The sequence below is a fragment of the Tinamus guttatus genome, unplaced genomic scaffold, assembly GCF_059628265.1.
Source record: "Tinamus guttatus ecotype Peru unplaced genomic scaffold, ASM5962826v1 Tinamus_guttatus_pri_ptg000260l, whole genome shotgun sequence".
NCBI lineage: Eukaryota > Metazoa > Chordata > Aves > Tinamiformes > Tinamidae > Tinamus > Tinamus guttatus.
Window position 1 is genome coordinate 620,542 of NW_028288794.1, and position 24,982 is coordinate 645,523.

The 24,982-nt window shown below is 43.1% G+C and overlaps 1 protein-coding gene across 5 annotated transcripts in view; it reads right to left on the reverse strand.

The window, feature by feature from the left end:
- HDAC4 (histone deacetylase 4) overlaps window positions 1-24,982 on the reverse strand; it is a 211,375-nt gene that overhangs the window by 64,550 nt on the left and 121,843 nt on the right. For 4 of the 5 annotated variants that reach the window (XM_088526972.1, XM_088526969.1, XM_088526971.1 and 1 more), the window contains 3 exons: window positions 16,098-16,248; window positions 11,876-11,996; window positions 6,730-6,851 (listed from right to left, as the gene is read on the reverse strand). In XM_088526972.1, the coding sequence (XP_088383098.1) occupies window positions 6,730-6,851; window positions 11,876-11,996; window positions 16,098-16,248 (394 nt within the window). The remainder of the gene's footprint in view (window positions 1-6,729; window positions 6,852-11,875; window positions 11,997-16,097; window positions 16,249-24,982) is intronic. The other variant, XM_088526970.1, reaches the window with a different exon arrangement.

The window sequence follows — 24,982 nt, forward strand, 5'->3', positions numbered from 1 at the left end:
GAGAGAAAACAGAAGGACAGATTTGGGGGTCACAGATTAGCTATTGCTACAAAATATGGCACAAACGTAACACCACAGTAAAAAAAATCCTTCTGTGGAATGGGAAGCATTTGAACATGGAGAATTACAGATTTCCAAGAGAAAACAACTCAAGAGGAAGCTATGCCCCATCCCCCTACAGAAAGAGGCATATCAAAAATTCTCAGACAAAACTACTTTCAGATTAAAATATTCTGTGTACTCCTCCTTCACTTCTTCAGCTCAAGGAACAAGTTTTGAAACATCAAAATATCATTTAAACAAGCACACTTGTTTAGCGACAGGCTGTGCTTTCACTCCGAGATAGAAGTGAGTTTCCTCCCCAGAACACAGCCCTCAATCTAACACGTCATCAGGACCTCAAAGAACATAATCTCTGCACACATTTAATGGGGTGTTATATAACTCAAAATAGGTGAATTAAAATTCATCATCTTACATAAAAGGTTTAACTTTCAACAAACGAATTTTCAAATTTCAAACAAGAATTTAAGCTTATTTAGCTTTTTTTTTTTTAAACTCTCATATTATTAAGAAAAATCAAATTGGAGAATAACAGCATAGATTATGAATTCACACAGTATATAACTACTATATAACATGCACCTCTATAATTACTAGACATCCAGAGCACTGATTCCCTTGTCTCTCAGGAACACCTATTGCACTGAAAATCTCTTGAAATTCATCCTGTCAGGCCACAGGTCCAAAGCAAAATGGTGCTAACTAGTATGACTTTGAAAATTTGAGCCTAAATTAAAGAACGTCCTGGTCTTTAGGTGAAGGAAGCTATCACCAAGTTTGATTCCTCTTTAGCAAAGAAATGTAGCACATTCCCAAGTCTGAGTCAGCTTCAATGAAGCCAGTGGGATTTCTTAAACAGTGACCTACTCAGTTTGGCTGATAGCAACTATTTATTCAGAGAATATTTTGTTTTTCTCTGAGTAAATTAATAACTCACACAAAACGTAGGCCAAAAGCATTCCCTAGTTTTCAGAGACTCAAACCCAAGTTACCCCTTTTATACTTCATTTATTACAGCAGGACTCAATGTAATCCAATTCTTCAACATTTATGTCATTCTCATTGTTTTCTTCCTGGAATTGCGTCCACTAAGCTGCTGAACTAATCTGACATTAAGTCTGTGCAAGTCAAAAGCACAAAATCCTCAGCAGAGTTTGCACTGTTCCCATTATCCTGCCACATTTATAAGGAAACAAAACACACAAACAAAATAAAACCCTACAATGAACATGCCAATTCCCATCCGTGTGTATCCTAATTCTGTTGCTTTGCCACAGAAGGCAGCTATTATACCTTTATTTTTTAAGCTACATACCAAAACTCACCAGCCTGGCAAAAGCCAACACTACTACCTTGTCACTCTTCTAATGTCCAACTTACTCCATAGTAAAGAGAAGAGAAGAGAGATTACTGGCAAAGTGGAAAGGGCCACTGTGCTCTAATACTGGGTCTTGCTACAGGACAGATGTCTGAAACTCACATTTTTCAACAACCAGAACTTTACTAAATTACCTTTCGCTTAATCAGAAGGGATCACAGCTTCTACAGTTTTAGCACCTGCTCTCTGCAAACATACTCATGACACCGCAAAAGAACCTGCCCATCACAGGAAAGAAAGGAGAACACCTCCTAAAGCCAACCAAAAAATGTAGCAGCTACAACATTATTTCATCGACAGTCCTCTAAACGCCAAGGATTATTCTGCTAACTACTATTCTTGCTTTTCAGTAGCTGTAGGCATCAGCAGAAAGGAGGGCAAGCAGTATATAGCTCTTGACAGATGCACCCAGGGCTGTCAGTTAATGCAGGGCAAAAGTGACAGCAGAAAAACCCTGAACTAGAAAGGAAAAAGAGACGGCGTCGAGTAGTGCACAATTGTGTTACCATTTGGTGCCATGTTTAGATGGCATTATTTGAACTAACACATATTCAGATCTAGATACAGCATTGGAAAAGACCAAATAGAAATACTGCCTGCACTGTCTTTCTCTCCTCACTCACTCTGTTGGCACAAACACAGAGCACTGGCATTTCAGAGCTCTGTGGAAAGGCCATTTTTCTCTATTTATGGAAAGTTGCGTCTTTAAAACAAAACCTTATTAATGGCTAACAGTTATCATTTTTCACCCTGAAGTTTAATAGCCTCTGCTCTGCATCTAAGCAGTAAAAAGGAGCCTTTAATACCCATTAAACCAAACACTCACTGCTCACGCCCTTTACAGCTTCACTGTCATCCGCTTGCCTGACCACACAAACATGCAAGACAGCAGTATATTGCTGCTAGGGGCTTAAAAAGTGCTTCCCACTTACAGGTGGGGAGCTTACAAGGGGCTTACAGCCTCTGGTTGCACCTGGAGCTTCTGCTCACACCAAAATAAAGAAAAGATGTAAAAAATCCCTGGTTTTCGCTTTGAGGTGAGTGTCAGAAGTGACGGAGGAAATAAAGAAAACATTTGCTGGTCCTCCACGTACACTTCAGCCTGCTCTGCTCTCTAAAATTTCACCGGTCTGATCTGAAGAGCTATTCTGCAATATCAGGGCAGCAAGTCAACGCCTCCTGTCACCAGGACGTGCACCCAGGTAGCTCGTGGGCCCGCGGGATTCGTCGAGCAGGACACAAAAGCGAGACCTCCGACCATGTCAGCAACAGGAGGACAACGTGGGTGGAAAAACAAAGATTCCCTCAAACTTGAGTGCCACTCCAGGCTGCACAAAGCTCAAAGATTTTCTCTAAATTATACTCCCACACTACACCAGGATTTCAGCCTGCTCTATTTTCCTCTAAACAATCTTTGTCATAAAACAAACCACTTAAAACATTCCAATAATCAGCATCTACGTGGAGAGGTAGTACACCTTTCTTGATCAACGTGCTATTGTAATTTTTAACACATCCTTTAACTCCTGCTGTCTTTTAAATGAGGATTGTTCCAAACAATTTCATCTCCTTAGCTGATAAGATGGCTTGACCACCCTGTGCTCCTGCAACAGTGCTGAGGAACCCACAATGTCACAATACACTGGGTCCTCCCCTCCCTTATGCTACTGGTTGCCCTTAATTCGCTCATTCTTGACTAGAGTCAGAAGAAAACCACAGACTTTCTCCTTGTCCATTGGGCTAATGGACACGAGATGTGTTTGCTGGGACAGTCAGCACAGGGATGGCCTCTGCCAGGCTCCCTTTACAGTTGGTCCCAAACCACTGGTGAAATCCAGGAAAACCGACAGTCTCCAAGTGCCACATGTGCTGGAGCCTGCCCTTTGGGACCACATATGAGGAAATACTCAAATTTTGTTGTTGCTTTCCTTCATTCCTTGAGGAAAGTCCCTACTGCAAAAGAGTACCCAAGCTACTAATGATGCGGAGCTAAACATTTCTCCTTGGAGCTTTCCTGTCTGTTCTTAAGAGAGTGGGTTGTAAAGGTTAAGGACAGATTGTTTCTACCACAAGCTCCAAGATGCAGTGGTTAAGCTATAGCCAATTCTCCTTCCATTGTAACTATCTATCTTTCTTGTGCAGAAAGCAAGAGGCACTGATGGGATGGGAGATTTTTGGGTAGGATGCTTCATGTACATCTCCTTTTATTATTGTGACAGGAAATTCAGAGACGAATACTTGCCTTTCTCTCTTTGGGGTCTGGTTTAAATACAGACACGTGGACAGGGAAATCTTTCCAGTTGATACCTTCCCAGGAGTTGAATGCGCATTGACCAAGCAATTCTAGCAGGCATCAAGTTTTGCCAAAGTTCTAAGGATTTCAACAAAACCGGATAATGACCAATTATCCGGGAGAAAATAGCTCTAGCAAGCAGAATGAGATATTCCCAGATGAGCAAAACTGAAAAGCTGCATTAAAAATACCTTGAGCAACTCTTAGCAACCTATTGACAAATAATTCCTGGGGACATCAGAAGAGGCTTCCCAAACCTAGATTCTAGTACCACTATGAAAAATGAAGAGCAGCCATCACTAACTGTTGCAGAAAAAAAAAAAAAAGCCCCGAAGTGTTTTGATAAGGAAAATTAAGTGCAATGCATCCAGGAGCCAGCCTGAGAACAGGATTCAACCATTTAATAACTGGCCTATTCCGCAGCCTAAGAGTAAAACAATTTCATGCAGAAACTAAATGGCCAAGCAACATGAACACTGTTTAGTAAAACAAATCTCACAAGTATAGAATTTCAGGGGGCAGGATGTATTACGAGCACATTGCAAGTGTTTACTGCTTCACAGGCTGTATGTTTTCAAGCACTCTTTCAAGATATTATTCATGCACATATCTACTTCTACCCAAGTGAATATGACCAGCTGATTATGTTTATTATATAACATTCACACTTGAATTTTAAGAGTAGCAAAATAACTGAAAGGGTACTCAGAGAAATAGGTATAATCTGTTACCACCACGTTACAGGGTTGTAAAAAAAAATAAAAAAATAAAAAAAAAGAGAGGCAGTATTATTAAAAGCCAGCACAATTATATATTTACTCTTTCTGAACAATTTCTCAACATGCAGGTCATACTGCCAATTCTGAAAATGCAACTGGGAAGAAATGATCTTTCAAGCTGTCTTTTCTTAGTCCCCTAAGTCAGCCTCTCCATAGCAGTGCTGCAGTTGGATTCCAGTCCTGGTAATCAGAACTGTATTGTGATGGGTTCTCTATTTGAACTGCAAACATTTAATCAAATTTAACAAAACTGGACTACATGACATGGCAGTTTTAAATTACAAACTCAAATAAGGCCGGGTTTTGGATGGTGCCAAAAATATGAAGAGCTCACTCGCAAGAAAGAACTTTGTTTAGGATGGGCTCCAGCCTTCCCTTCCTTTTGTTTACACCAGCCTGATCAGGATTTTGTCTTCTCCAAGCAACTTAACATTCTTGGCAGTGGGAGTTTGCAGGCTAACATTGTGCCAGAAACTGAAGTGCTGTTGTGCTGAAAGCGAAACAAAAGAAAACAAAACAAAAAACCCTCCCCTGAACCTTGCAACTGCACTTATATGCATCACATACTATTCCCCAAAAGATTAATTCTGCTGCGCAAAAGGAACAAACGTCAGTGCTTCAGAAAAACAAAATCAGTTAAATACACTATTGTTTTAAAATAACAATGATTTTGGTTGCTTCCATTTTTAATGATGTTATTAAATACATTTATCATTCTTAATTCACTTTGTCTGACAGGGCTCTTATTCAGCCACATTCGTATACAGAACTCAGGTTGAGAACAGAAAAATGGATGAAAAATGGATGCACTGCCAGAAGCAGGACTTTGTACGTAACACTGGAATGTCTTCTGGAGAGGGTGGCAAGGCCACGGTGAAAATCACCTGCTTATAGCACTGAAAACTAGGTCCAAGAAGTGGAATGACAGTACCCGACCCAGATGGCAGCAGAAGGGAAGTGCAAGATGTGCTACGACAGGAGAAGAGCATCTAGTACAAGAAGGGAGACCTAGCCCCAAACTGAACCTCCCAAGAAAGGTCCCCTGAAGTGATCAGGATTTCCACTTCCTCCTGTGGAGATCCTTGGGGGTCCACTTTGTGGAAACCAAAGAGGCCGAGTCATCTGCTCGGAAATCAACGGCAGAGTCGAGGGGGAAGCTCTCAAAAGACAGGCTTGGGCTGGGAAGCCTCTCCACCTCGGAAGTGACTCCAGTAGAGGCGGCAGCAGCCAACTATGACTTTGGATAGCAGGACAGGTGCTATATCGCAGAAAGAGAGGTTCAAAAAAAAGGTTTTTTAATGCATAAAATTGCAAGGGAGGGAAGCACAGGGATGGAGTGCCTAAAGGCTTTTTTCTTTCCTGCCGAACACTGAAACCTGTGCAACAACCCACCTATGCAACAAGTTTTAAAAGGTAACTGGAATAGTGCCTGCAAGAGCTGCTTCACTTCTAACTCCTAGGAGAAAATATGGCTTGAGAATACCCTGCAACCCTTCCAGAAGGGCTCTTCTATTTCCAAGCTATTTACAACACACAACTCTGCCTGCAGCATCCGCTCGAGTAGCAGCATTCCCCAACTCGAGGGGAGCCACCAAAGCTCTGCTTTTCCCCCCCCAAAGGAAGCAGCAGTGGATCACAAGCTAGCAAGGCTGGAGGTGGAGGTTGTGTTGGCTGCAGGCACATGATGCGGAGCACAGGACCACAGCCAACCCAAACAAGCTGGTCTGCATAGTACAGAGCTCAGAAATAACTGACCTGCTTAGCTACAGCGCAGGCAAAAACCTAACTGAGAAATAACTGTCTAGGTGTGAAGCAAAAGCCTTCCAGGAAGCCCCTACGCTTTGACTGGCAGAAACAGGATTATTTATTTTGAGTATAAACTTGTATATAAAACGCAAATCCCAGCAGAAGTAAACTTTTCTTGGTACTTTTCTCACTCAGCAAAATGCAGAGATTGCAGATGTTCAAAGTGATGTTTCAACTTTGCAAAAACAACCAACTGGCAAAATTTGAGGGACAGCTGTCTTGAGGGATGTTGTCTTCTACATGCAGCTTTGCAAGTCTGCATAGTCAAGGTAAGAGGGAGTGCATCAAAAACACTGCTCCTTTTGGTAACATTTTCTCTCATTCTCTCTTATTTTATTTTTTTTTCTCCCCCTCCTCTCCAAGCAGCAGCAAAAACAGCAGGGAATAGAGAAAATGGAGGTGATCTTTACCTGTTTTTCTGAGGGGGAAGTCATCTTTGGAATCGTACATGCCCAGAACAGGGTGGTTGTAGGTGCCGGATACTCCGCTTTGGGGTGGGGAACTCTGGTCCAGAGAACTGTGCTGGGTCTTCCTGCACAGACAGAAAGAGGGGAAGAGATTTTACAGAAGGGAAACCAAAAAGGAAGCATCTTCTCTGCCCTAGCACTTAACAGTTAGCACTAACGAGGAAAATAATTTCATACTCGTTTTCTCCTCCTAAGCACTCAGGCAAAAAAAAAAAAAAAAAAGAAAAAGAAAAAAAAAAAGAAAGTAAAAGATCCTTTAAAGTCTGCTATACAGGGAAGTAAACAAACATATGCTTAATTTTCAGTATAGGAATAACCTTGTTGGGCAAGGCTCAACTCATGAAGGTTTGTAACCATAACTTTTACTTGGGTTAGGTTCTGTTAAGATAAATGATGTCCTCAAACTGAAGCGTGAGTGTCATTACTTTGCTCAACCATAGCACAGAATAATTTTTCTTCAATGAATAAAACCCAGACATAGGAGACAGCAAGTCTCGGGATGAAGCAAAACTGAAGGACGGGCACATGAGGAGGTGCCAAGCATCTAAACCTGCTAAGAGCACCCATGTGGCGTAGGTGGTTGTCCCACCTTTGCTTTGCTATATCCTGACCTGAGGGCTTAGGAGAGACAGGGCCAAAGCACTCAGCATCTTTCCACATTCACTTCCTGACACTGCCCAAGCTGCTGAAAGTAAATGACACTCCATTTGCTAAAGATATTGACTAATGAAAGAGTTTTTGGGGCCCCCTACTAGTGTGTTGGCCGTATGTTTCCTACTCAATAACCCATGCCCAGTTCTGCAGTATACAGGGCAGCCGTGCAACTATCAAGCAATACCAATGAAACACCAGGAAAAATCACATAGAAGAATTGATGCATTTATTACAAAATTTCTCTTAAGTTGTGTATGTGTGTTTTTTTTCCCCCCCAAACACCTACATTACAATTTCCTTACTCAGTTCTTAGAATATGATTCACTGTTGCTTTTTTAACCTGCTCCCCATTCATATTGCAAACTTCTCCATATTCTCCATACATACTGGTAAAACACCTATTCAGGCTCTTACGCAGTGTTGCATTAGCATATGCACACATCATTTACTTTCTCATATTCACGCCAATAAATGCCCCCATGCACACACAGTTTAATCATCACCTGAAATCAAAACAGCATCAAAACTGTGAAACATTTGAATCCTGAATGAAAACAGAAGGCGCTTTCTCTCCCCAGATCTGCTCCTACCAGGAGGAGGCTGCACAGAGATGTTTCAAAACCAGGAAGTCTGGATGCTGAAAGCCAGGAGGCCTCAAATCCACCATGTCACATAATGACATTTTATGCTCTTATCTATGCAGGCAATAGTGGTTTTCCTTTTTTTTTTTTTTTTTTTTTTTTTTTTTTTTTAAATCGTGACTTAAGCCACACACCCATCTACAGTGAAGTTATTCTCAGGACTTTGTAAAGGGAACGTGTGTCAGCTCAAGGGGCCTGTGTAGACGGCCCTTGGATTTGCCGAGTGACCGGTATTCCGCACCAGGGACAGGAATACGCCTCATTCCCGGGACCCAGCGCCCTGCACTGCTGTAAGCAAAACGCACACTTTGCGCGCCCTCCTAAGAATTTCAAAGGCCCTGAAACAGATGAGATTGCACACCAGATCAAGCACACAGGCCTTTGTGAAAGCACATACCTTCATGTAACACAGGGCCTGTTCTTTGAACCGCGAGCTCCTTCGGAAACGCGGTAAGGCGCTCATGGCACTTCAAACACACTCATGTAATGTAAATCGGATATATACTCAAACATATGTATCTGTGCTAGAACGCTTTATGGATGGAGCACGCAGACACTGATGTTCATAAGAACAACCTAATATATAATATATAATTATGTCTTAATGCACAACTAAACATTTAACACTCAGCTAAACATTTCATTGACTGTTGCTACATTGAGTGTCTACTTCCGAAACGTGTTCCTGAGAACTTCCCAGGGAAATAATGGCCCCATTAGTAAAGCTGCCTGAGGCACCTGAGGTTCCTGTTAAGCCGCTCTTGTTTATGTTATGTATCTTCAAGAGCAAAACCTTGTGGGAGCGGAGCTGTCTGACAGATAGCGAAGCCACAGGAGGGACCATTCAAAAAGACCACTTCTTTGGCTGCCTAGTCAACCCAACCTGAAAATTACAGCCCACAAAGGCAGTTTAAACAACTACATATAGACTGGAAGAGTGTGTAATAAACAGTTTGCAAAGTGGCTGGAACACCACCAAGCTGAAGACTGAGCAAGACCTTTGAAAGGTCCTCCAAGAAATTTCCTCCAATAAATATTACTGAACCTTAAACATAGGAGGAGAAGCTCCCCTCTGTCGTTAGTGGAACCCCTGGACTACAACTCTGTCTGGAACAAGCCTACAGTTGGTCCCTTCGCAGTTGGAGGGCTAACCTGTCCGCACGCAGGCCATCGCAGCCTTGTACATTTGGGATGAGATCAACCCTCCTTGCTTTTCCCCTCCACGGTCCTGTGCCACTGAGCCTCACTGCCGAGCACAGTTCAGGTGCAGGTAGAAGTATCTGCGCATCTCCCTGGACAACTGAAACCAGGCCCAAAGGGCAAGGGCAGCGACAGATATTTTGCACAAAAATCACGTGTTCCACATCAAAAACATCGATGCAAAATTGTTGCGTTAACACCTTAAGAGAGCTGCTTTTGCAAGCCATGCTTGCAGTATTTTTTTTATTTTTAGAGGAATTCATAAACTTAATGAGAGCAAAGGAAGTGCCTGAAAGCAGGCGTGACACTGAGGAGCCTATTCCAGCATCTGTTCCTGTTTACTTGGCGCGGCTGCTCGCAGCAGGAGCACCAGGGCCATCTTCGTGAGCGTGGCGTGCGCTCAGCCCCAACACCACCCAGTTAGATCATGTCAGAAGTATGTGCAGACACGGGTCGCTCTGCAACTGCACTGGTAACCTATGAGATGCAATACAAATAAATACTAATACGCCATCAGCTTAAAGGTTCTTTAAAAAACAGAATGGAAACTTCAACTCCTCAATCTGGGCTTTAACGTGTACGGGACTGCTTTTAAGAGGTCCCTGTTGGGAGGTAAGATGCTACAACTACGCAGCTTGCCCTCCATCTGCTTTCCTCAAAGCCTCTGCAGAAAGAGCTTGTGTCTGCTGTAACTTCACACTTAAACATACCCACTGCAGCGATTTGTGAGGCCTCTGAGGCTTTTTCTGGCATTAGAAACCGAATTGCTGATGCTCACCCCACCGCCAAGCAACAATGCGGTGCGGAGCAGGAAAGGGCAGGCCTGCTAAGGGCAGGAAAAGCAGCAGGGCCCCTCGTGCGAGGGCTTTGCGCGTTGTCTCCCGCTGCCGGCGCCCCTGCAGCGGCAGGGAGGAGGAAAATGGGTTTTCGGATCCAGGCATGTCACAAGGAGCCTTCACAACATATCTGCATTCAGCAATAGCTGCAAACGAGGCAGGGAACGTACCGAACCCTTAGCAGAGTTAGGCCAAATAATGTCTTGCACCATGTCTGGAACTTAAAACGTTTATATTTAAGATCACAGCTCTGAATGGTTTAATGGGGATGAGAAGGCAGTTAATTGAAAACTGCAGAACATGAGGAATTCAAACAACTCCTGAAATTCCGCTTCTCTCTTCTAATAGATGGAATTCATATACAGTGATAATTATATGTTAGGTTTCTTTAGGGCCAAAGCATCAAAGATTTTGAGAAAAAAATCACTTATTATTCTTAATTCTATTTGATTTTAATGACACTTGTGCCTTCAACTGACTGTAAAATGTGGAGAACACAGTAGGTCCCAGAGCCTTCAACTATTTTTAACAAACTACACAAATCTCTTGGTGACTCTCAACTAAGGAGAATAGTGGAAATCAGTAATCTACAAGGACAATTGCTTCCTCCTGATTGAAATTCAATTTCTTCTATTTCTTCTGCTACTGACATCGTTGGTCTTAAATATTATCTTTGCATAAATTACCACCATTTCACTACTTCAACCAGTGCCATAGCCATACAAATTTGAAGTATCAGATTAGACAAAGCCATTTTCACAGGCAAATGAAACTTGTTCGATCTCTGAAAATGGTACTTCAACATTTCTTCACTTCCTCATAGCTGGAATATATTTCAAGGATAATTTCAATTTATTTCTTGAGTTTGAAAAAATCTTCTAGCTATGACCTCATCATTCCTGGATGCATGTTTATTTAAGACTTAAAATGCTGTCAGATATTCAAATCCTATTTTCACTCCAAAAATTCCTTGGCTTTTCTCATTCAAGATTTCATTAATTTTATGGTCACTAGCAATAGCGTTCAGCACAATTAACTGCTTTTAAAGTAGACATTTAGAATGTTTTAGCAGTGAATGTCTCATGTCACTGTGGTATCAGCTTTTACAATCTCATTCCACGTGACATTTGAGTTTTACAGAATACCCATAGTTTTCCATTAAATATTTATATGATGGGGAACTGTGATTTGAAATACAAATAGGATGCCCTATTCTGCAACTTGGGGCTGGGGGCAAGTTATAACTTCAAGCCATGATAGCTTGAGATGAGGGGGAAGCATTCAAAACTTTAAAAATGCAATGCCAAATCAACCATCCCGAGCTGCAACTCGGTGAACAGAGAAAGCATCTTCCCTGACTTATTAAAGCTCAAGTTTTTCTTACACCTGGTGGGACCAAATGTGGGATGAAAAAAATCAGATGACTTACAAAGGTTGATCTGGATGCTGGAATGTGCTAATTTGAGTAACCACAAACTACAGAAGAGAATAAAGACATCTGAGCATGGAAATAATGCGACCATTACAGATGATATAAGAATTAGCCCCCTCTAGAAGCCGCCTTAAAAACAAACAAACAAACAAACAAACAAACAAAAAACCACTTTGGCTATTTTGTAAAACTGAAGTCAAGCTCTAGCTCTATTTTTATATTGCTTCACACCCTGTAAAGGTATTAGCTCCTTTCCCCACATCTCCAGCAACTGTGAAAAAAGGTGGCACCGGCTGCATCGTTCCGACAAGGCCAGCACCACTTACCCGTACCAGAAGCGAGGGTCGCTGGATATGCAGTGGTTGAGATTGCGGTGTGCCAAAGCTTTCTTCTTATTTAAGACAAATTCTTGCAACTTCATCTTTACTTCTGTGCTTGCCACTGCACCTGAAATGTCAATAATAATAAAAAAGAAAAGTTAACAAATACGCTTTGGATGAAAGCAGAGATGACTAAAAATTCACATGCTTTAAGAATTAAAATTTCCAACAAACATTCAGAATTAAATCTTTGATTCTGAAATCAATAGAGAAGTTTTCTTTCAAAGGGAAGAGAACAAAGTGCCTCCAATAAGGAGCTCTCCTTTTCTTTTCCTTTGGCTTTGCATATAATCACAGCCTGTGTTTAAAAATGGAGATTTAATCAGAGATTTATCATTTTACTATAAAAGATTTCTGCGGAGGATTTTTACACTTGCATAAAAGTACATTTAGAATAAAACACTTGTATTAGGTATTCCAGCTTTCTTTTAATCAAAGGTATTTAAGAAAAAGGGTCTTGTGTACACTCAAGTTTTAAATGTCACATCTGCAAGCAGAAGGGGAACGAGATGAATGTCTCATATGTAGGTTTTGTCTTGAAAAATCTTGTAAATAAGAACCTCTTTGTTCAAAAGAATCTGTGTATAGTAGACCTACATAATATTCCAATTCATTTACAAGTGTGCAATCTATTTCTTTAAATAGAAAATTTAACAGTAAAAAAAAAAAGTCAGTAATTTTTGAAGCGTAGAGTTAAAATGTCAACTGTGTAATTTCTAATCATTACTTGCTCCACAATAGAGACCGGTCTGTTTTTCCTGTGATGATGGATTAAAATTATCATTCAGTTGACAGAGCGGATCCATGGGCAGAGCTGCGGACGCAGCAACGCACAGAAAGTTTGGCAGGCGGCACATGCGGAAAGTGACGGTTCATCCGTACCACAGCGGAAACCCAAAAAGGCCAAAGGAAAATATCTGGCCTACAAGAAAATCAAAAGGCCACAAAAAGGACTACTCTACTGGGAGTAAAAGCTCCAAATATGACAGGGTGACCTTTTGTCTCCTGCACTCTCCTTAACTTTTTTTGCGTCACCACAAAAGAAGAAAACTGCAATATTTCTACAAAGCACTGCCTGTGCAGTTGCCTCAAGATATAATATAGCTCAGGCATTTAGGGAGGGTTGAAAGGCTTGAAAATTAGCTCCTTTTGGAGCAGCATTTATCTCACTAGTTCTGTAAAATGGAGGTTTGGGAAGCACTTGAGCAGGAAGGTCAATAGAGGAGGTGTATATGAATTCACAGGAACTTAGCAAAGCACATGGCTAGGCCAGAACAGGCAACAAGTCCAGGAATCCACGAATAAAGGCCTTATCGTTCCAAAAAAGTCTCATTCTAAAATTATTCACATCTTGAAAATAACCAAACGTGCCTGAGTTATATGGGATTTGGGTAAATCAGATGTTACTTAGAGGCTTCGTGCCAAACGTTTTTGGATCCTGGGGTTTGCTAAAGCTCCACTGGCTCCTCCTCCTCTTTAATTAGAAGCTGAAGGGTCCCATGGATGCAAGGGAAGATGAAAATGGAATTGTGCCAGGGCCATAGATAAAGCTGCCGTGTGAGATGTCCTAACCCACGTTTAGCCCGTGGCCCTTCAGCTGAAAGATGGGGGGAAAAAAAAGTCCAATTTACTTTTTACATGCTACAATGAATTATTTTAGACCAAGCCCTGTATACATGCAGAAGCACTCCACAGCTTCCAGTATGGATGTTAAGGGGAAAAGCTGAGGCAGAAGAGCCCAGGTTGTTGTGTACCCAGCAGTGGGTGTCTTAAGGTACACAAGCAAAGAGAACAACTAAAAATCTATAGGTAAAGTTGTAAGTCTGCAGCTGGGAAGCAAGACATTCAACCCTAATAGAGAGCCAAGACATAAAAGGAGGGACAAAAGCAAAGGAGCTGGAGAGCAAGAGCTCAGTATAACGGCCTGGGCTTTGACAGGGGGAAGCCGTGCATGAAGAGGGGAAAAAAACAAACTGCAGAGTATGAAACAGCACTTTCAGTCTAAATCAAGAGAAAACAGGCTGAGCCACATTGCTATGGCAGAGAGAAAAATAAAATATGTATTGTCTCAAGGTCACATTGCAACTGAACATAGGGCAAGGGAAGGGTAGGGGGAAGAGGACCAGAATAAAGGTAAGGAACAGCCCCGAAGTCCTGTGCAAAGGAGAGGCTGCGCAGCGTGAGAAGAGAGGTATAGAATAAACAGCAATTCATGGGCACAAGCATTCAGTGACAGTGCGGGCTGGCCCTAACCAGCCAGCTCACAGGGGAAAGTCACCCTGAGCCACAGCCAAGGCTGCCTGAGCAACTGGGGACTTAACGCGCGGAAGGACGGGACGGGGACAGCGCTGCGTGTCGGCAGGCCCACGCACAGGGCCTGTTCTGGGCTCAGGGGAACCGTGCAAAGGCAGCAAGACCAACCGCTGCTTACGATCCTGCACGGCGGGAGGAACGAACCTCAGCTCCGCAGACCGCCTGCTCCTCCTCTCGGGAGGCAGGCTTTGGATCAAAAGCATCATGACGGCAGGGACAGGTTCATACTCCTGAGATGGAGTCGAGGCGTTGGTAATATGTTGATGTAAATCTGCTTGTGATGTACCTTCTAAAAGGTATGAAACAACACATTCTAGCTGCCAATGATAGGGGATGGAGCGGGAATAAACTATATTCTCTATCTATTAAATGCTCTTCATACTTCAGATTAGGACAATTTTAGCTGTGTTATACTTAACAAAATTTTCTGAAGCGAGAAAAATAACTTAAGTATTCTTGAGAGCTTAGCTGCTCTAGTGATTATACACCATAGCACTGCTTAAATAAAAGTATTTTAAAAATAAAATTGTAGCCATGGGAACAGGATCTTTAACTTAACATCCCCAAGTTCTATTCTTTCCTCTACCCCTATATTTTTCCTCCAAAAGCTGCTTCAGACTCTTTTCTTATTTTACAGATTCGTGCATGTTTATTATTTGTAAATTATTTTAATGAAAACAGAGACAAATTCTGCAGAAATTATCAACAAAACATTGATACAATATCAACAGAGCAGAACAGCAGGGTGAAGTAAAAATGCTTGGACCTTTCATCCAATCCAGACCAACTGCCTTTAATTAGGAAAATAACATAACGTAGCCAAAGGATAAAGCACCTCGCATGGCAGCCAGCTGGACCTCGTAGTAGCCAACCTGTATCAGCATCTCTTTATCATCCTCTGGCCCTTCTCCCATTATTGAAAACAACAACAAGAGCCTGAATTCCTGTGCACTACTTTGCTAAGATTTTAGGGTTGACCCATACGTTCCTTTATACTGAATGCAGCTTCAAATCTGTCCTTGAAAAATACATCTGCAGGGAGGGTAGAATTCAAACTTCAGCTAATTTTCCCCTAGTACACATTTACTTTTCTCCTAGAAAAGTCTTTCTTGAAACCTTATCTCATTGCTGGTCCCCAGTCAGTGTCTTATCTCTTGTTGCCCTCGAGCCCTCTCAGCTTCTTCCACCACAAACTTCCTTATTTCATTTGGAAGGAAGCACTAATGAGTTGACAGTACAACTTCACAAGGTATTTTTCCTCCAATTCCCTTCTGAAGAAAACAGAACAAGCAACCGAGTGTCTTTGATAAGGGATTTGTGAGGCTGTAATCGTTTCAATGAATCTTGTGAAGTATATAATAACCACAGAAAAGTATGCAAGAGCCAACCACAATCTGTACCTCATAAAAGAACGACTTTCTGAATGAAAACACTTTCAAGCTAAAAACTGAGAACTCAGATACATCTTTAAAGAGTGAAATTAAAAAAATGAAAGGGAAAAATGCAGTGTGCATCTGGCGTATTTTATGGTTTTAATATTCTGTCTCCATTAGGAAGGCTGCCAAAAATACTTTAAAAAACGTTAAATCAAATAAAGAGACGATACGCTCCCTTTCGAAATATGCTAAAATGGCAGTTAGTAGCACAAAAATGAAGATAAAGCATGGAACTACACTTTTCTTCTCCCCTCAATAACTCCTAAGAGTTCACGCAAGCTCCCCATGCAGCCGAGCTCTGCAGAGAGGCTCTCATGAAGGTTTCATTAGTTTTATAAAGCTACCAGGGTGAAGTTTTATGGTTTCCATTCATCTACTCTGCTTGTCAGTGCTGAAACAAGGGAGCTTTTGCTACTTACTCTCTTTTCCTTTCTCCTTGTTTTTTAGCTGCTGAAGTTTCTGCTCTCGATGTTGCTTCTCCAGCTCTTGCTCCTGCCTGTGCTGCTCCAACTTCCTCTGGTGCTCCAGGAGTTCCTGCTGATGCTTCATTGCCAGCATCTCCTGCTGCTGCTGTGGAGAAGGAAAGAGGAAAAAAAGATGATCAAATTAACACAGTCAGACTCCGTAGTGCTAAGACAGAAGCTGCCAACATCTGCCAATGATGCCGTTCAAGTCAGAGAAGCAGAGGAGCATCTCCTTTGCCAGGGGACAAAGCTCCCCACAGAGGACACGTCAATAATGAATGCTCTCATATGCTCATCATGTGATAATCCTACACTGAGGAAGTACTACTGAGCTTCCCAAGTCAGACAGCTGAACCGAAACATGCTGTAATCAACACTGCTCTTTGCAAGACCAGTTTGGTTCTCTCGTACATACTCTGCTTTGAGTAAGCCTTTAATTATGTGACGGCACACTGCTTTCTCCAAAAGCCCTTGCTCTCCCTTTGCACATATAGAAGAGTAGTCAAGGACTGGACTGTCTCCTTAACTTTATCCCACACACCCAAACGCAAAGTTAATGCAAAAGGACTACAGCTTCCTGTCATCTTGTTAGCACGACCATCACTAGTTCCTGAGATTAACTATAAAATATCTCCCAATAATCACTCAGGGAAGGATTTACCCCACCCCAACATGAATTCACAGAAGAACCTTGAGGCAGGCTGTCCAGTTAACGTTCAGATTTGCCAAGCTCTCATAAAATTGAACGTTGAAGATTTGAAGCAGCAAAGGCTCCTTTAACACAGCATTTTATGGGTGACGAAACTTTACAAAATCCTGTGCAGAGATTACCTATTTTTTACGAGGCCTTCATGCCACAAGCAGGCCACAGGACGGGTACGGGGTGTCTGACACAGACACCCACAAGAGCACAGCTTTGGGAAGAGGTGCTGGTTCCCTCCCATGACTTTGCCTATGGACCCTCCAATCCTCCAACGGGCTCAGCTGCCACCAAGGCAGCTGGTCACAGTCTCTGTGCACTCCTGCAGGGCCACGCTGGGTCCCCCCAGACTACTGTGGAAGACAAAACACCAATTTTTTTTCTTATCTCTTCTTTTTCATTGCTTGGCTGTTGGCCTAGCAAGCAGCCCAAACCCAAAGCACGGTCATATGTGGCTGGTGATGGGGAAAAGACCCTTTCAACAGCAGCTCAGGGTCACCTCAGCCTAACTGGATCGTGAAACCACAGGTAGCTTCCAGCACTGTGTTTTCAAGGATAAACTTGTTGAGATGTTTTGTAAGGTGACCTGGTGCCTTCCCACCACTTCCAGTAGCAGCCCCATGGTGGGTTTTCTAGTGAGTTCTGAAAAGGTAGCTCTGGACACTGAAATCAACCAAGTCTGTAACTGTCTGCAGATAAAACACCACTGGCTGTAAAGTCTGGCACCACAATACCATTACCATTGTATTTTGTAGGCAGGGAAGCAGAGCAAGCCTAAGTTGCTCCCACATAACCACACATAAGACCAGAATTAGCATGAGATCTTCCAGGTCTTAGACAACTTGGGCTTCACTGCCCGAGGGGCTGAGCCCTGACATCTCATCACGGCCACGTTCAAAGACCCAAGTGTCAAATTGGGCCACTTAGAAGCTGCATGCAGGCAGCAACCTCCTGCCAAATTTAGGACAGACCATCTCTCCAGAAGGTCCCAGCCCAACATATGCTCTGTGGGTGCAGGAGTGTTTTCGTGGGCGCTCAGAGGAGCGGTTTGGTTCCTCTGGACCATGGAGAGGTACCTGCTGGCACTTGAAGACCGCGCTGCATTTTGACGGCAGGCCAGGAGAGAATCATGCTGATGGGGAGCAGATGACAAATGACAAGATGCAACAGCTTGTCGCTTCTCTAGGTGCGAATGGATCTCCATGGGGCTTACAAGAGCCACTTCCCTAGCACAGGGCTTCTCCCTTGAAAAACATCTAGTGTGCTATCAAAAAAAAAAAAAAAAAAAAAGCCATGCTGCTTTCTTAAGAAAAGGCTCAAACTAAGATTTAGGTCCCTGTTACTCCACTGCTACCTCCCAGTTCCCTCTGCTCCCCGTCCAGCAAGGTACATTTTGCAGTCTAGCCGCTTGGGCTACGCTCTTTACCCTTGCAAACTGCTCCAAAATGCAGGAGCACGTTTGCTCCCGGGCGGGTGCCCACGATCGTATTACGCCCGCCCTGCAAGCTTTACGTTGGCAGCTTATAAACCAGCAGATTGATCGGGAGCTGGCAGCGCTACCCTGCAAACCCTTCGCGCTGCGTAGGCGCCGGCGACAGAGGAGGCTGCGCCGAGCTTGGACTTAAAGGGGATTTGTGCTCCGATGCCACCCACCGCTTGAGGTTCAACAGAACCCTGGAAAGGGCCTGGGCCCTTCTGGCATGGCTAGCAAGGTGGGAACAGGTCTCCACTCTTCTCCCAACCTTAACACCACACGTGCACACGCAAGACTACCGCCCCACGTAGCAGTGATTCTTCTCCTCCCTTTCCCATGTTTTCTTATCTAGGTTTTCGAGAGGGATTTCTTTGTTTAAATTCTGGCATTCTACATTTGTACCACCCAGTGTTTGAGCTGGGGATGCATTAAAATTATACGATTCTATAAAAGCATATGAAGAAAAAATAGTTCAGCTGGCATTCTGCAATCTGCCCGGCTATCTGGTGGGAACACGCGGTGGAGCAGGGCCTGCTGTTGGTTCGAGTGTGCAGACTGTCTTTACCTGCATCTCCTCTTTAATCCTATTAAATTTTATATAAACAACAAAAAGGAATTCAGATTATCACCACCTACAGAAGTGAACAAACAAAAAGCCCATGGGGGCAACTGGTCTTTTTTCGGGTGCATCACAAGCAGCCGCTTCCGCTCACACGTCTCCATTTGGGGAGGGAGCGTCATTTCAGACTTCCAACAAGCCCACCACATGGTGGGCTCTCATAACCATAGGAAGTATGCAAATGAACAATATTTAATGCACAATATGCTAAAACAGGTTTTGTTATTTTTTTACGAAATAAGGAGCCTTTTCTCTCCATCTGCAGTCTCCTAAACTTCGCAGGCTACGCTCCCTGTAATGTTTTACATACATTAAGATGCTTTACAAGGAAGCGTGCTTTCATTGACATCTGTAGTGAAAAATAAATGAAAAGACAGATTCGTATCTGCACGGCTTACAGAAGTTTCATTAAGGATGCTTTGTTTCTGCTGAATTTTGACCCCAGTTTCCATAAAGAGCACTCAATATAGCTGCAACCCTTCCTACACTTAAGCGAAGCAACCTCTCCAATTCCACCTAGGAAATCAGTTTTCTGTTGTCTGCTGGGCCCTCTAAGTGCCTGAACAACTTGCTTTCATACTCTATCCGAACTCCTACAGCATAAATGTTTGTTTCTGCGCTTAGGTGTGAAAACAAGCTCCGTAGACACTATTGCTAGGAGATACATGGCAGGCACGCAAGGCGTGATAGCGATGCAGCCGGATGCCTGCTAGCTTTAACCTACCAGCTCAGGCAACTGCAGGGATCCTGCAGCACAGATTGCACACGGGCTTTGGCCTTGTCTCCCAACAAGCTTGGTTAAGGATTCGGGGTGCAAACCGAAGCTGAGACTTGCATTGCTCATCTTTGCTGCTGTCACTATCCGTGCTGGTTATCGTGCAGTCAGAGGGAACAGAAATATCCTCATTCCGTTCGCACAACTGCTCTGTGTTTTGAAAAGATAAGGGTGAAAAACTTTCTGCAAACTAGATGGTGCCCTGATTTGCTTTTTAAAATTTACAATTTTTCTCATTTTGCAATGTGTCTTTCTGCTGATGCTTTGTTAAAAAAAAACCCCAAAAACTATAAATAGCAAAGAAAACCACTAAAGACTGACTAAACAAGAGAAACAGGATATCTGATAAATCTGATAACATATATAAAACTTTCCTATGCACAAAATAAACTGAAGCACCAGAAGATTATTAGCTTTTCTGTTTCAGTAATCTAGGCAAATTTTAAGAGGTCACAAACACGCAGAAGAGAGTGTGGTTAACTGCCGGGCAGTTCTATTCCCCGCCTCCTGCTCCACGCACCAATCTTGGCCTGACAATACCCACACACTTTACATGCTCTTTACGCACTTTAGTAGTTTTGTTCTGACATTAAACCTGCACTTGAATGGCTTAGTGGAGGGAAGAAAAAAAAAAAAGCCTGATGATATCTAAAAGCAAAATATTTCAGAACCATATTTCAATGGGACACCTCTTCCCATCACTCGTGTCTTCAAAAAATGGCCTGAGTTGGGAACTCAAAACTCTCCCTTGAACATCACTTCACAACATACCAAAGGATGCCTGGGTGGCTCTGAGAAGGATTATTAATTACTGAGCTGAGCTCTTATTTGCATAGAGCAAAACATAGAAGACGCTGCTACAAATCTCCCTCATTGGCAAATGCACGGGTGCCAGTTCTGCAGCGCTTCCACGTTCATGGTTGCACGTCCATGATCGAAGTGGCACCCTTTTTCTTGACTGCAATGAAATTTAAATGTTTATGGAATACAAAGTGATACACCAAGAGAAATCACTTGCATCTGCATGGATCCACGCGTTTGCATGGAACTAATTCCAGTAGCTATCGGAGGAGTATATTGTGCAACAAATAGGCGTTCTGCATTGGTAAACGTGGCAGGGAACATCTGAACAAGGTGCTCCTGCCAAAATAAATATTTGTAAATATTTTTAACTATAGGGATTCCTGCATATGTTTAATGTCACTGCTTCCACTATTTATGAGAGCTGCACAAATGTTCAACTGTACCTGCAGTTCACGCTTCTGGGGCTCCGTTAGCATATGTTAATCGTAATAAATGTAGCAAAGAGAATGTAGAGCTTTTTAAGGTATTCATCAATTTTCAGCAAACCACACGGACTCAGCAGTGTGGCAGATTTTGCCAGTCACACTCCTCATTTCTCTTCAGTAACAAACTCGAGCAAGTCCGTCAGGAACGCGAAGGGAACCAACCAGCAACTTTTCAGCAAGTTCACTCAAAACATCCAAAAGGAAGCATTGTTTTGAGCAAAGCAGAAATAAAAGAGTTGCCTTTAGCCACTGCAGAAGAAATGGAAAAGTTACGCTCTGCAACATTCCACATGCGTCCATCCTAAAGAAACCCACTGTCCTACTGGAAAGCGCATGCTTCAGCTCATAACTACTGTCAACAAAAGTCCGTTGTGATCCAAAGCACCTTTAGTGTCCACCTCCTCGTGGAGGAGCTACAGCCCAGCTGAACGCGGTGGGATGTCACCCAGGCCACCTCTGCAGCAGCTCTTCACGTTTGAAGGTGACTCCCAACTCCACAAGCATGAGGTAGCACAGGGCAAGAAGAAACAGGTTGCTAGGGCAAGAAAAACAGTTTTCATCTCCAAGCAAGTCCATAACTGGCATGCCCTGGTCTGATATAAAAAAAGAAGATTGCAACCCGAGGAGGACTTCTTCCTGGAAAGCTCAAGGACTCTGTATGACCCAGTTTGCTGTTTTTTTGTTTGTTTGTTGTCCCCCCCGCCCCCATCCTCTTTTGTCTGGATTCCCTACTTCATCTTCTCCCCATCTGTTTCCTGGATTTTTAGGATATTCTCCAGCTTCAGCACTCTCTCTTGACTGTGTTTTAATTCCATGGGCAGAGCTATTACAGTTGTACAGAAGATACCTGCTGGAACACCTGGGGCTAGCTAGATGTAACTAGTTTTACTGGGAGAGGGGGAAGGAAAAGAGAAAGACGGAAAGAACAGTTGTAGTTTTCAGCATGAGCCAGGCAATAAGGGTTCCTAGACACAGAAAATCTGAAAAAATAATATTGCATGGGAGAACAGAAGTCTATAATGTCTCTTCTTGGACCTACCATCAGCTGAACGTGTGGATATGCAGCGTGTCCCTTTCCAGCTGCTGCAGAGAGGGGCAACCCCGTGCCCCACATCCCCGCAGCCCCTCATTCTGCACTACGGTGGGGGGACAGAAAACAGCCTTTCTCAGCTGACAATTATACAGGCAAGCAACTAATCTCGCTTAGACATATCTTACCGAGATGTCTGGAGTTCAGGTGTAGGTGGTTCAGGTCTAGTGGCTTTGGGAAAAGGAATGACAGTTAAATTTCCTGATCACCACAGGCTAAAAGATCCCATGTTAACAGGGAAAGGTGCATTTAACAAGCGTGGGAATACTGAGGGACGGAGCAAAGGAAGAGACTATCCTCAGTCCAGAATCAGACCACTGTCACAGCAATGAGACCTGCATGTGCCTGCCTTGCCTACATCAAACCCTTTGGTTATGTTACTGCTCACTTCAAGAAGTTACCTAAAGACAAAGTCGGGACTTCCCGGCTGAGCAATCCAGGACAGACCAGCTTGAGCCCAGAAACCACCAAAGCTAGTTAGCAAACCGCTCAAGTTAACATACCCTGTGAAAGGCTCTGTGTTCTGAGACACGGCACTTACTTATACAAATTTCAGTATACAACCTGTTGACATTATCCCAAATTGCATGTACAGGCAGGTCCCTGGTGTTTGGAAAAAAAAAAAAAAAAAAAAAAAAAGAGAGATCTTGGCTTTCAGCGTTAACAAAATCACCTCCTGCCTCCCTTCAAGGAGATCAAGGACTCTGATCTTGCAAAAACTTTTCTAAAGGCTTACATCTGTCAGAAGTTAAATTTTGCAGGATCTAAACCTAAGTCTTTTAATGCCATGGAGTCAGCTACTTGTATCAATAAAATGAGGGGAGGTCACTGAAATAATGATAATAATAAAAGAACAGGAAGCCATCTAAAAATAAGAGTAATTTGCGACAACTTCAGGCACTAACAGGGCACAAAGTGTTTGATCTGGCTTTTTTTTTTTTTTAGGACTGACTGGATCCCAAATGCAGCTCTCCAAGATTAAGAATCCTATCACATCAGAGGCAGACACCTGTTATCTCCTGGATTTTCAAGCTTCTCTTGAAAATGATGGAAACTGTCAGGAATGGGTGCACTCTTTAGGACGAGAAACAAACCTTCTGTATTCCTTGGAAAGAAATAACATTTAACTGACCAAAATCTGTCCAGAGGTTTCCCCAGAAGACTACTACCTTCAGAAGCAAGCTTCTGGAGGTGGTGAGGGCTTCACCAAATGATTCAAAACAACTGCCATAGAGACTAATACCTTGGAAGCACCGTTGATTGAGACTCGAAATCAACGTTAAGAAAAAACACGTCATCTGAAAACTACAGAATCTCCACAGAACCATCTTCATGTTCTCACTGCAGCTATATATAAAAATCCATGCCTGAAAACATTCCACTTATTTTTTTTTAATTTATTGGCATAAAGCTATTAGGCTGCACAGGGTGCTGCTGCATGTAGGAAATTTCTACCTGAAATGGGAAGAAAACCACCCCTAAACTGCTGCTTGGTGAGCAGCACTGCAGATCCGAGCTGCCACTTCTGCACAAAGGCCTAAGTGACACCCACACCCGTGTCTTCTCCACCATTCTGCATATGCTGCACATGCAGTATAGTATTTCCTAGGATACAGCTGCATATAAATAATCTTTTCTCAGATGAGAGAAATAGTATTGGATGAGAAAATTAACTTCTCGCATATCCAGGGTAAGGTTTCTGTTCCATGTTTGGATGGAATGTTGTTGAGATGCTGCTCGACAAGGGAATAACACTACCAGAATACACTTTTTTGATATCTATTGTCACATGCTAATGCATCAGCTTCCTAAAGGAAGCTTTGGCTGAGCTGTAAGAGTCGGAACTCCTAAGAGCTCTGGCTCTGAGTTTAGGCCATGCACAGAAAGAAGAGATTATCTGTGTTACCCACCACATCGACTGCTTCTCTGCTGAGCTCGCACTGCCTGCATCCCTCCTGCCCCTCTTCAGTCATCTCAGTCGGGCCCTTGACCAGCAGGCAAGTGGAAAACCTTTCGCTAACTTCCAGCTGATCTTGGATGGGAAAAAGGGAAAAATGCAAAGGGAAAAAACGCGACAGGGCTTCCTCCGCAGCCAAAGGCCGAGCAAAGCGCAGGCCGGAGCGGCCGCGCGGCTTTCCACCACCTCACGGGCAGGCCGCGGGGCGCCGAGCTCCCGCGCTGGGGCAGGCACATCTGAGGGCTATAAATACAGGGGCACATCTGGGCAAGCCCTCCTCAGTGGAAAAGCCATTTCCCTGAAGGCTGAAGATGGGATTTTGTCTCTCTCCAGCCAGCCCAGAGCAGCCTCAGGAGCCTCCGCACACAGCAGTGGGGACTGCTTTGCTCGAGCTGCTCTCAGATGTCGAGCTGCAGCAAGTTGCAAAGCTCCACTGTAGTTGTGAAAGACAGTTTTCTGTATTTCCATATGGCGTGAAGCCTTCCTAAGGCTTAGCTTATTTTCCCTAAATATGTCAAAGTTTTCTCACTCCTCTCAGCAGGCAATGATCCTTCTCCCTTGGTGAGCAGAGCCCTAACTGCTTCCATTTATACCTTCCTTCCACAAATATTATCTCATTCCAAGCTTGGTTCTCTGGCTCACGTGACCATCAGGAATTTGCTCATTTTACATGGAGACCAGATCTCTCCAAAAGAGAGATGCAATAAAGGTTCAACAGATAAGGGCAGCTGCTGATTTTCTATTACAGCACAGACTAATTGAAGGGAAAGGATGGAAAAAGGGATCATCAATGTAGGATTAGGTCAACTTCATCTTTTCCTTCTTTACTGGATTGGATGATTAAAATTCTGCACTCAAGATCAAATCAAGTTCTGGAAAATACAAAACCTTCAGCTTTCAACTGAAAACAAAACATGCTTGAAAAAAAAAAATAGA